This window comes from Anomaloglossus baeobatrachus, chromosome 2, assembly GCF_048569485.1.
Source record: "Anomaloglossus baeobatrachus isolate aAnoBae1 chromosome 2, aAnoBae1.hap1, whole genome shotgun sequence".
NCBI lineage: Eukaryota > Metazoa > Chordata > Amphibia > Anura > Aromobatidae > Anomaloglossus > Anomaloglossus baeobatrachus.
Window position 1 is genome coordinate 150,085,448 of NC_134354.1, and position 12,483 is coordinate 150,097,930.

Here is a 12,483-nt window from a genome sequence, read left to right on the forward strand (position 1 = left end):
ACAGGGTGTATATAGCCCGGAGGGAGGAGCTACACTTTTTAGTGTAGTACTTTGTGTGTCCTCCGGAGGCAGAAGCTATACACCCATGGTCTGGGTCTCCCATAGGAACGATGAAGAAAGAAAACTTTATGTAAAAAAATTCTGTTTTCAAGGCTCCATGTTAATTATTATAACAAAAGAAGACACTGCCTAAAATCTTAGCCATGCAGTCAGTACAACTTTGTATAATGGCATCATACGGAACATATACGTTTTCTTCCTGCCAGACTTTACTCCCCTATTCAGTTCTCAGTTATCCTTATCAGGCCTTTTTCACCTCACATCGCCATATAACCCCTATCATCTCCCTATCTCTTCTCTGCTTGCTGTACAATATCTCTGGGGTCTTGATCTTTCACCCCTCCACTTCTGATGCTGCCAATCACAGTTCAGCAGCACATGAGACTGCTAGATCATCAGCCGAGCTGTGAATGGCAGCGAGGGGCGAAAGTACACGTCCTCAAAGAAGACTCCGAAGAAACGCCCAGTTGCACTACATACAGAGATTTCACATATTGTGCTCCAGAAGAAACAAATGTGAATTGCACTGCAAAGGAGCAACGCAGCACAAAAAGGAAAAGAGCGGCAAACTCAGGGGAGCTCAGGTATTTTTACAAGGCAATTACGGTAATTAATTTTTTTATAAGCAAGTGACAGGTCCTCTCTAAATATGCTATAGTATTGCTATGGCAGGTTGTAACGCCTACTTTGTTTTCACAGCTTAGAATTTTATTTATGGCTCTCCTATCTGTGTTAAAACAATGCAAACAATTGTTCTCACCTTGTGTCGACATTTAAGCACCACTCCATAAGCACCTAGAGGTAAAGAAGGAGAACTAGTTACAGTAATAGTGTACATTACTTCATCTTGGCAAATCAAGATTACTATTCTGTGTATTATGAGTCACTCAAATGCATTTATCTACCCCATTACCATAATCCCCATACTGTGCAGCATGCTGAGAACCTGCCAGCTCCCCTGACATGTCTGCTTAGGTAAATACTTGTATTGTGTTGCGCTGTTGCTCTGTTATTCCTACTGGAAAAGTATGAACAAATTTACAACTACCATTTCTAGGGATGACTATTCAGAAAAGTTTCACATTTGCCAAATCTCCAGTATTTTACTAGGAAAGTCCATGCGCCGCCAATTTATTCTTTATGAGTTTAATAGCCCTCATTATGCTGTGGTGTCTGGAGAGACCCCAGGGCAGAATATATGTAAGATGTAGAAAAAAAACCAAACCTCATCTCTGCTGCTCACTGTCCTCTGTACAGTCCTCGGCACCTCTTCTTACTGCCACTGCGGGCTAAAATCATGGGCATCTTTACGATATCGGGACTTTTGGTAACAACTAAGCCCCTGCGAACTTGCATCAAACATGCAAAGAGACGTCCCAGGCCTAGTCATGACTGAAAGTCCTGGCCTGGAGTTCGCATCCTAAGGTCACAGTTCACATTGTGACAGGATGCCTCAAGTCAAGTCGCATCCACAAGTCCCAGTTTACCTTGAAGATACCTTATGGGGGAGAGTGAGCAGCAACGGTGGCAGGAGAGGTATGCGGTGCGGTGAGTATTAGTTTTCTCTTTGATTTTGAAGCCGTTTGCAGGCCCTCCACAGTTTACCAAGTTGCCTTGAATGGCTGACCCTCTCCATTCACTGGTATAGCATTTCCATAAGTTGCTAAGCAAGTATATTCGGCATTTTTCTGCGCTCACAAACAAGTGAATAAGGCTACTTTCACACCTCTGGCTTTTGCAATGCGGCACAATCCGGCACTTTGCAGGAAAACCGCAACCGGTTTTTTTGGCTGCCGGTTGCGTTTTTCCTGCATAGACTTTAATTAGTGCCGCATTGTGCCACATGGGCTTGCGTTCGGTCCGGTTTTTGCCGCATGCGGCAGATTTAGCCGATGCGGCGGCCGGATGGAACGTTCCCTGCAACGTTTTTTGCTCCGGCCAAAAAAACCGCATCGCGCCGCATCCGGCCGATGCGGCGCTTTTCCCAATGCATCCCTATGGATGCCGGATGCGGCACGATGCGGCAAAAACCGCATCCGGCCGCCGCATGCGGTTTTTGCCACTGCGCATGCTCAGTAGCATGCCGCAAGCGGCAAAAACCGGACCGGCCGCATGTAAAAAACTTATGCAAAGGATGCGGTGTTTTCACTGCATCCGTTGCATAGGCTTCACAGCCGAATTGAGCCGCACGGCTCAAACCGGATGTGTGAAAGTAGCCTTAGAGAGCTGCACATCGCCACTTGTCCACTGATAATGACATGTAACAGGGACCAATTCTCAAGATAGATAGGTGTCTTAATACTTATGCTATAAATGTCCCAAATGGGATAACTTCTGTAAATCCAAGAAAACTGCCCTCCTACGAGTCATTTTAGGTCTAAAACAGATAAATAATAAACTTTTCATTTCACCCCATTAAAATAGTTAATATACTGTGTAATACCCTAGTTACTTTAAGTGGTCTAAATCTACCCCTGTAGGGCCGACATGTAAACTCCTTTGGAACCTTCCAGAAGGACTCAGTGAATTAAAGGGTATTCCCTTCTCCAAGATCCTATCCCAATATGTAGTAGGTGTAATAATAATAATATTAGCATATATAGAAATGTAGTACAGTTCTCCTGATCTAGCAATGTCTCTTATCGCATGTGCAGGGCATTGCAGCTTAGGTATCCATGGTTACGACGAATCATATAATGACCTACTACATATTGAAGTAGGATCTTGGAGATGGGAATATTCCTTTAGAGGCAGATGCAGTAGAAATTCGCCCTAATGTGCACTTAGTTGATATAAAAGTAGCAGCTAGCTGACCTATGTTATTTCAAATCCAGCAATGGGGTTTTTTTTAGGCTTTTTCATGTAAGCAGTTGAAAGAGTTATACATTTTTTTCTTGCCTGGACATTGAAGTAATTTTTTTTATCTTTTTTTTTTTTTTTGCTGATATTAGGCTATATTGATGGAAAGAATAAGGGGAATAACGGTCTGTTTTTCCCATTTTTTAAATTTCTTTTATGACCATAGAGGACCACTAAAATGCATTTAAAAACTTGTTCCCCATTGTGTAACAATTAATTTTATATATAGGACACTTTATATGGGAGTGGCGCTAGTAACAGCAATTTGGACTGACAGTCGTATGTTTTGATTATTTTATCTGCTATTATGTATTTAATTATTTTTTTCATTTATTTTACACATTGTGAGCCCTTAAGTTCATATAATACATTTGAAAGCATGTCAAACGTTAACTCTTTTCATCTTATTTCCCTTATAACTGGGGCTGTTGTGCTAGCGCCCCAGTTACAGGGGAAATGCAGCCTCATGACTTCATAGCAGAGCTGCCTGGTTCTCACATGACCTCCTGCACCCTTCCTATACACTGATCACATAAACCGTACGTGTCTTCCTTTTTGGGACAGCCAGATTTCCCCCATCATGCAGCTACACGATTGCATGTACAAGTGCATCTCAATAAATTAGAATATCATCAAAAAGTTAATTTATTTCAGTAATTCAATACAAAATGTAAACTCATAAATTATATAGAGTCATTAGAAATAGAGTGATCTATTTCTGATTATGGATTACAGCCAATGAAAACCCAAAAGTCATTATCTCAGAAAATTAGAATATTACATAAGATAAACTGAAAAAATGATTCTAAACTCAGAAATGTTGGCCTACTGAAAAGTATGTATAGTAAATGCACTCAATACTTAGTCGGGGCTCCTTCTGCATGAATTCCTGCATCAATGCGGCGTGGCATGGAGGCTATCAGCCTGTGGCACTGCTGAGGTGTTATGGAAGCCCAGGTTGCTTTCATAGCAGCCTTCAGCTCGTCTGCATTGTTGGGTCTGGTGTCTCTCATCTTCCTCTTCAGAATACCCCATAGATTCTCTATGGGGTTTAGGTCAGGCGAGTTTGCTGGCCAATTAAGCACAGTGATACTGTGGTTATTAAACCAGGTATTGGTACTTTTGGCAGTGTAGACAGGTGCCAAGTCCTGCTGAAAAATTAAATTTCAATTTCCAAAAAGCTTGTCGGCAGAGGGAAGCATGAAGTGCTCTAAAATTAAAATAAGTCATTTTGTTACGGCACATTTTCTTTAAGAAGCACATTTTGTTAGAACTGAAGTCTGTGCCATTCCTCTGTTACTCCTGCTAGAAAGGAGAGTAGTAGAGAAGTCTGATAAAACGTGATTCCCTCCAGACATTAACTTTTGACACTCATCCATCGGAGAACAATTATAGCTTTTTATGTTTCACAGAGGCTTGGGTCTCTATGTGGAAAATTATCTCTACTGGACACTACAGTCAATTTCATTCTGATGGAAATCTAAGTCAAAATCTTTTCTTGACTAAATGTAATTGAGTTTTAAATTTCGGCATTTACTTTAAATCCATAAAATGTGCTTGAAGTTGATTTCAGAAGTTTTCCTTTGACTCTATATTTTATATTTAACTTTTCAAATACAGTCTTCATTTTATACATAGTTCATCTTTTTTTATTTTTGAAACTTACCTTCACCTACAACTCCAAGGACCTCAAATTTATTCATCACATTACCAAGATTAGGAATCTTCATGAAGACAAACACGGCTTATGGTGACAGCCACGAAACATGGCAGAACAGATGTATGAGGGAGAATCTTCACGGCTTACTTATCTCCAAATGATGGCATGTTCCTTTTACCTATGACAAAGGAACACAAAACAAGGTTAACTGAACATTTATCATTGAGTCCAAAGATTTTAACTTTCAACTGGTCACAAATCAGGTTAAAATAGGTCTCAGAAAAAAGACAAAGGTTAGTAGCTCTGTCATTAGAACGGCATTCTGGATGAATCGACAGGTTGAATTTGATGAACCTCTGCCTTTTGTCAACCTATTATTATTATCATTATTATTTATTAATATAGCGCCATTTATTCCATGGTGTTTTCCATGTGAAAAGGGGTACACAAAATAGGTACAAGTACAATAATCATAAACAATACAAGGCACAGACAGATAAAGGAGGATAGAGGACCCTGCCTGCGAGGCCTCACAGTCTACAAGGGATGGAGAGGATACAGTAGGTGAGGGTGGAAATGGTTGTGCCACGCTATGGAGGACTTAGGGTCACTGCAAGTTGAAGGCTTGTCGGAAGAGGTGGGTCTTCAGGTTCCTTTTAAAGGTTTTCAAGGTAGGCGAGAATCTGATACATTGTGTCAGACCATTTCAGAGTATGGGGGAAGCACGGGAGAAATCTTGGATGAAATTGTGGGAAAAGGAGATGCAAGGTGAGTAGTGAAGGAAATCTTGTGAGAATCGGAGGTTACGAGCAGGTAAGTACCGGGAGACTAAGTCACAGATGTATGGAGGAAACAGGTTGTGGATGGCTTTGTATGTCATGGATAGAGTTTGAACTGGAGTCGTTGGCCAATGGGAAGCCAGTGAAGGGATTGACAGAGCGGGAAGGTCAGAGAGTAGCAGGGGGAGAGGTGGATTAGTCGGGCAGCATAGTTTAGCACAGATTGCAGGGGTGTGAGACTGTTTGAACGGAGGCCAGAGAGCACGAGGTTGCAGGAGGTTGCAGTAGTACAGGCGGAAGATAATAAGGGCATGCACCAGTGTTTTTACAGCTTCATGGGAAAGTACAGGGAATATATATTATATATATTATATATATATATATATATATATATATATATATATATATATATATATATATATATATATATATATATATATATATATATATATACACAGTCAGGGCCAGAAATATTTGGACAGTGACACAAGTTTTGTTATTTTAGCTGTTTACAAAAACATGTTCAGAAATACAATTATATATATAATATGGGCTGAAAGTGCACACTCCCAGCTGCAATATGAGAGTTTTCACATCCAAATCGGAGAAAGGGTTTAGGAATCATAGCTCTGTAATGCATAGCCTCCTCTTTTTCAAGAGACCAAAAGTAATTGGACAAGGGACTCTAAGGGCTGCAATTAACTCTGAAGGCGTCTCCCTCGTTAACCTGTAATCAATGAAGTAGTTTTTGTTTTTTTTAAACTCGTTTTATTGAAAGTTAAGTAAGACATTACATAGAAGAATAAATCAGCAAATTGTTCAATGAGACAGTATACATGTAACTGGTTGGTCTTCAGGATAATAAAATAACAACAATCAAATCAGCGTCCATTATTTCAGCATATCCAAAGAGCATCAAACATAGCAAAGGTGTTAGCTCGCGAGACACATCCAACTCAAGGCAAAAGAACTCATATCGTCAAGGAGAGTGCAACCCAAGCTTCGGGGAACTCGTGGTATCCCTAATATAGTGTATCACGGATCACATGTGTCTCCTTTCTGCCTGCCGGGCCACTACTGGCTATTATTGCGATAATACTGACTGTAGGTTATCCGCAAGAGAACCAGGAGATCCGCCAGTCAAGGGCGACCTCATCCATCTACCCCAGATTTTGTCAAATTTAGCTGAAGAGCCTCTTGTCTTGTAAACAAATTGTTCTGACGGGATTATTGCATTTACCAATGCAATCCAAGAGGCTCTAGTTGGGGAATGAGTGCTCATCCAATTTAGTATAATGCCCTTCCGGGCCAGAAAAAGGACCTTCTTTATTAATAGATTCTCATCATGGGACCAGGAGTGTACATCTACCACCCCAAATAGACACAGGACTGGGCACATAGCAACCGCTTTTTGAAATATGGCGGAAAGAGTCGTTACAATCTCACTCCAATAGGAGAGAATAACTCGGCAATCCCATATCATGTGCCAGAAGTCAGCACCGTCTCTCCCGCATCTCGGACAGCCCATCCCCACCGAATTGTTCAGCTTTTTCATTTTGTTCAATCTCTGGGGAGTAATATAACTTTGGTGTATTATATATAATTGGATCAGTCTATTGTTAACAGCAGGAGAGACCAATGTGTGCGATTCGACAATATCGTCCCACACTACATCATCAATTTCAGGGATCCTGGCACTCCACTTCTCACGGACAGAAAGAGGATTATTCATGGCCTTGGCCCGAATGAGGGAGGAATATAGTTTAGAAATAAGACCACCAGGGCCCTGTGATCTAATAATTCCAATGACTGGGAAGGAAGAGAATCTAACCCCACGACCAGAGAACTGAGCTCGAAAGGCGTGCCTAATCTGGAGATACTGAAACCCATGAGATTCCGGCAAATCGAATTCTGTCCGCAGTTGTGCAAAGGGGCGGATTTCACCGTCCCGGACCAGTGATCCCAGGGAGATTATTCCGCGATTCCTCCATTCACCAAATCCCGGCAACCCACAAAAATGTGGGAGGTCCAAGTTATCCCATAAGGGCGTCTCAGTTGGTACATCATGGAATCCAAATACGGCTTTAGCCTCTTTCCAGATCCTGGCCCCCAATTTATGTATCGGGAGGACACGACCCTCAGGGGACCTCCTGTGATCAGTCAGTAACGGCCACAGGAGATCCACACCTGTGAACTCTGCCAGGAGCCCCTCCGGAGAACCCCCAACTCGGGGAAGTGTCCATGGACCCAAATATTTCAATTGTCCGGCCAGATAGTAAATATAAAGATCAGGAAGGGCCATACCCCCCATATCCTTGGGTCTTTGTAATTTGGCCAATTGGACCCTTGATCTGGACGAGCCCCAGACAAAGGTAATCATTAGAGATTCCAGGGACCGGAAGAAAGAGCGAGGAATCTGCACGAATACATGCTGGGTAATATAGAGACACTTTGGTTGCACTATCATTTTAAGGAGATTAATCCTTCCCGCCACTGACAGTGGGAGTTGGCTCCATCTATTAAATTTCTCCCCGAAGTATGCTAGTAAGGGGGCTATATTTCTCGCTATCATCTCCGCAGGGCTTCCCGCCAGTATAATTCCGAGATATTTGAAATGATCCACCACCGGAACCCTGCATATGTGATCGTACATCAGATCCTCTCTGTTCCGAGACAGAAAGAGGAGGTACGATTTTGACCAGTTTATTGACAGACCTGAGAACTCCCCAAATCGATCAATCAATTGCACAGCTCTGGGAATGGAGGAATCCGGATCAGATGCAAACAGTAACAAATCGTCTGCGTACAAAGATAAACGTTCATCTCCCTTACTATGTCTCACCCCCCGGTAGACTGGGTCCGCCCGAATGCGCACCGCCAGCGGTTCCATGGCAAGGGCGAACAGGAGAGGGGATAGGGGACATCCCTGTCTGGTTCCCCTCCCCAAAGGGAAAGTTTCCGACACACCACCGCCCACCTGAATATTAGCAGATGGAGCTTTATATATGATCTCAATCCATCTGATAAATTTGTTGCCGAAACCAAATGCCCGCAGCACCTCCAGCAGGTATGGCCATTCTATAGAGTCGAAGGCTTTGGCTGCATCCAGGGAGACCAAAGCCCAATCCTCCTCTAACTTGGTGCCCATCTGTAAAACCACCTGCGCCCTCCTCAGATTATCCGAGGTACTCCTACCCGGGATGAATCCTGACTGATCCTCATGTACTATAGAGGAGACCACTTTTTTAAGTCTATTCGCTAGAATTTTGGTGAGAATTTTATAATCGGAGTTCAACAAAGAGATCGGTCTGTACGAGCCACAATCCAATGGGTCCTTATCTGGTTTCAATAGCAGGACAATGGTTGCCTCATAGAAGGAATCAGGCAACCATCCCTTGCTGAACGAGGCTTCAACCGTTTCCAGGAGGGCTGGGGCCAGCTCCCCCTGATATTTGTCAAAGATCTCAATAGGGAGTCAGTCTGGCCCGGACGCCTTACCCCTATTGAGGGTCTTCATCGCCTCCACCATCTCTTCCATGCTAATGGGCTCATCCAAGGCCGATCTCTGAGCCAAAGTCAACCTGGGAAACTCCAGATCTCGTAAGTACTCAGCAATCTCCTCCCTTGACACAGTCAGCCTGGACTCATACAGGTTCCTATAGAAGTTCAAAAATACCTCCAATATACCATTGACGGAAGTAACTGTTCCTCCACGGGGGTCTCTAATCCTAAGGACAGCAGGTGAACTATTGGATTGCCGCACCAGGAACGCCAGTAAGCTACTGGATTGGTTCCCTTGCTCAAAATACCTCTGGTTCGTGAAGAATACATGTCTCTTAGCCTTGTCTTGCAAATACAAGAGATATTTCCTCCCAGCCTGAAGCCAATGAGATCTATTTTCCTCAGAGGGGTCCGAGGTGAATCTATGTTCAAGCACTCTATTTTGGGTGGCCAATTCCTCCTCCTCTCTGGCCGCCTGTTTCTTGAGATAGGAAATAGAGGAGTGACAGCATCCCCTCAGATACGCCTTAAGCGCGTCCCAATAAGCCGAGTGATTCTCTTCCACGGAGTTCATTTCCGTGTATGCCCCAAGCTGATCAGGAATCCTGTCATTGGCTCCAAAGAGCGACAGCCACCAAGGGTTAATTTTCCTTGACAATTTATGAGATTTACATCCTTCCCATTTAATGCCTACAAATACCGGAGAGTGATCTGATACTGATCTGGGCAAATGACATACCGATTGTATATGGGCACAGACTCTTTCATTTCCACATATATAATCAATTCGAGATAATGAGTTTTTCCCGGGAGTATAACATGTATATTCTCTCAGTGCTGGGTTAAAAAACCGCCACATATCGTACCATCCCACTTCCTGTAAGAATATACTCAATCTAGTTTGTATCGTGGGGGAGATCGGGACCTGTCGGGTGTTGAATCTATCCAGTCCCGTGTTATTAATCAAATTGAAGTCCCCCATGCAGAGCACTAAGGCTTGTGGAAATTGTGAGGCGAACTTAGCCGCCTCATATAGAATCGAGATTCCCGTTGCAGGGGGAATGTATATGGCCAAGACCACTATCATGACCCCATCGATGTGAGCCTGGATAAACACATACCTCCCTTCAGTGTCCTTTAAAATTTTACCCGGATCCCACCGCAGAGCTTTGTGGACCAGTACCGATACTCCCCTAGAATATGATGAATGAACTGAGTGAGCTGACCATTGAACCCAAGGCTTTTGAAGCACTCTAGTGGTCTCCAACAATAAATGGGTCTCTTGTAAGCATACAATCTGAGCTTTGGATCTTTTGATATGAGCAAATACTGCCGCCCGTTTCCTGGACGTGCCCAGTCCCCTAACATTCCATGTCATCACGCTTAAAGCCATCAAGATATGCCACTTGCTGAGTTGATAGAAGAATATCAAGAACTTAACCTACAGTAGAACTTGGGTAAACGTACCCTTAAATACAAAATGTCGGTTGTACACACACAATCGACAAGAACTGGTCCAGTAGTGCGACCAGGAAAGATTTACCCTAGCAACGACTAGGGTGAACCAACGTGGCTAGATGGTGTACTTGGTATGGGGGTGTCCTCAAACAAGGACTTGAGCTTCTCCTGCAGTCCAATAAATGACTTACCCTGCAGCTTAGCCTTTAATCGTGCATAAGTGAGGGGACCAAGAATAGATGGGAAGGAAGTGAGAGAGAGAGAGAGAGAGAGAAGAGAATAGAGAGAGAGAAGCAGAGAAGGGAGAGAAAGGAAGAGAGAAGAAGAGGAGAAAAAGAGAGAAGAGAAAAAAAAAAAAGGGGGGGGAAGGGAGGAGGAGAAGAGATGGTATGAAGGGAGAAAGAGAAATAATGTAGAAGAGAGAAAGAGAATGAGAGGTAGAAAAAGTGGGGGACTGAAGGAAGAGGAGAAAGAACAATGAAGAAGTAAGGGAACGAGGTGAAGAGGGATGAGGAATAAGCTGATAGGGGGTTAGAAGGGGAGAAGAGAAGAGGTGGGAGTGTAAAGAAGATAGAAGAAGGATTGGCAGGAAATCTTAGACTGTGGAATATTATGACATATGGTAACCTCAGAACTTAATATAGCACTAATAGAGCAAAATACAACATTATGAACTGAAGTGCGTTGCCAAAAACTGCGAGCCCAAAGTAGAGTTCCAATTTGGATCCAAAAAGGTATAGGATAAAACAGGATCGCATGAAGGAGTTCAGAGCGTCGCAACAGCGGTCTGACCCATGTCCCGTCTGATGTCACCTAGGTCCGGTCCCATCAGCGACGAGAAATCCGGAGCACTTGCCAGGCTAAGCATAGATCCCGGAGAACGCAGCAGCCGTCCATACGCAGGCGCGGCCCCAGGCCACCCGCCTTCGTCGAAGGCCAAACCCGGAGGCCGGATCATTGAGAGACCAATAATGGACGCATCCGGAAACTCTCATGCCTCCAGGAAGGCCACTGGCGCACCAGCGCCTCCAGATGAGATCACTAGCGTCTCAACCGACAGGGACCATAAGATCAGGATCAGGACGCGAACGCAATTGCGGTCCCGCTCCACTCACATGCCAGGAGGGATGAAACAAACAAGAATCTTTCGCGCCTTCAGAATCGAGGGACGCCGAGTACCTGCATAGGATGATCCTGAAGCGATCTCAACAGTGATTTCAAACACAACGTCCCAAGGATTGGAGTCGCGTCACCGACCTTGCTCCAAAGAGGATGAAATAAGTGAATCAGAGCCGCGACGCTATCACAACCGCGACCCGTCAGGCAGCGCCCAGACCGTGACGCATCAGCGTTTCCTCTTCAATGTGTTGATCCAGTCCTCCGCTTCCGCAGGAGAAGTAAAGAACAGGGATCGCTCTTGATGAACCACTCTAAGACGGGTTGGGAAGATCATGGAGTAAACAATTTGATGCTCTCTGAGACGTTTCTTCACCTGAATGAAGGAAGCCCTCGTTTTCTGGAGCGACGCAGAGAAATCAGGGAAGATCAATATGGTGGCGTTGTTGTGTAGGATCGGGCCCTTGCGCCGCGCCGCACTAAGGATCGCATCTCTATCCCTGCTGCTCAACAGTCGGGCCAGGAGAGGTCTAGGCTGCGCTCCCGGAGGAGGAGGTCTGGCCGGTACCCGGTGAGCTCTTTCTATCGCGAATGCCGCTGACAGCGTCGCATCAGGGAAAGTTTCGGAGAGCCACTTTTCCATGAACTTACATGGGTCACTCCCTTCTGCCCTCTCCGGCATCCCCAGAATTCTCAAATTATTGCGACGCAGGCGATTTTCCAGGTCATCAGCCCTCTGCGCCCAGTTGTTTGCCGCGCTTTCCAGAGAGGCCAGTCTGCCCGGCGTCGCTCTTGCGTCGTCTTCCAGCGTGGAGATCCGCTGCTCGGTCTCCTTTACCCGCTCTCTCAGGTTTTGCAAGTCCAGCCGGAGGAGACCCACATCGATCTTAACCTCCTCAATTTGACCCGTCAGCGACACCTTTGAATCCTGGATCGCTGCAAGTAACTGCGACGTAACCTGCTGTAAGGTTAGCTCCTGCGATTCCTTGGATCCGGCCTCCATGCTCTCCTCCTCCTCCGCCTCGCTGGATTCCCGCGCTGCCTGCTTGT

General features: G+C 44.6%; 1 protein-coding gene across 6 annotated transcripts in view; it reads right to left on the reverse strand.

Moving 5' to 3' along the window:
• Window positions 1-12,483, reverse strand: part of CDKL5 (cyclin dependent kinase like 5) — a 482,986-nt gene that overhangs the window by 287,774 nt on the left and 182,729 nt on the right. For 5 of the 6 annotated variants that reach the window (XM_075335447.1, XM_075335445.1, XM_075335448.1 and 2 more), the window contains 2 exons: window positions 4,586-4,757; window positions 821-855 (listed from right to left, as the gene is read on the reverse strand). In XM_075335447.1, coding sequence (XP_075191562.1) covers window positions 821-855; window positions 4,586-4,649 — 99 coding nt within the window. In that variant the 5' untranslated portion in view covers window positions 4,650-4,757. Of the gene's footprint in view, window positions 1-820; window positions 856-4,585; window positions 4,758-12,483 lie in introns of those variants that run through there. The other variant, XM_075335446.1, reaches the window with a different exon arrangement.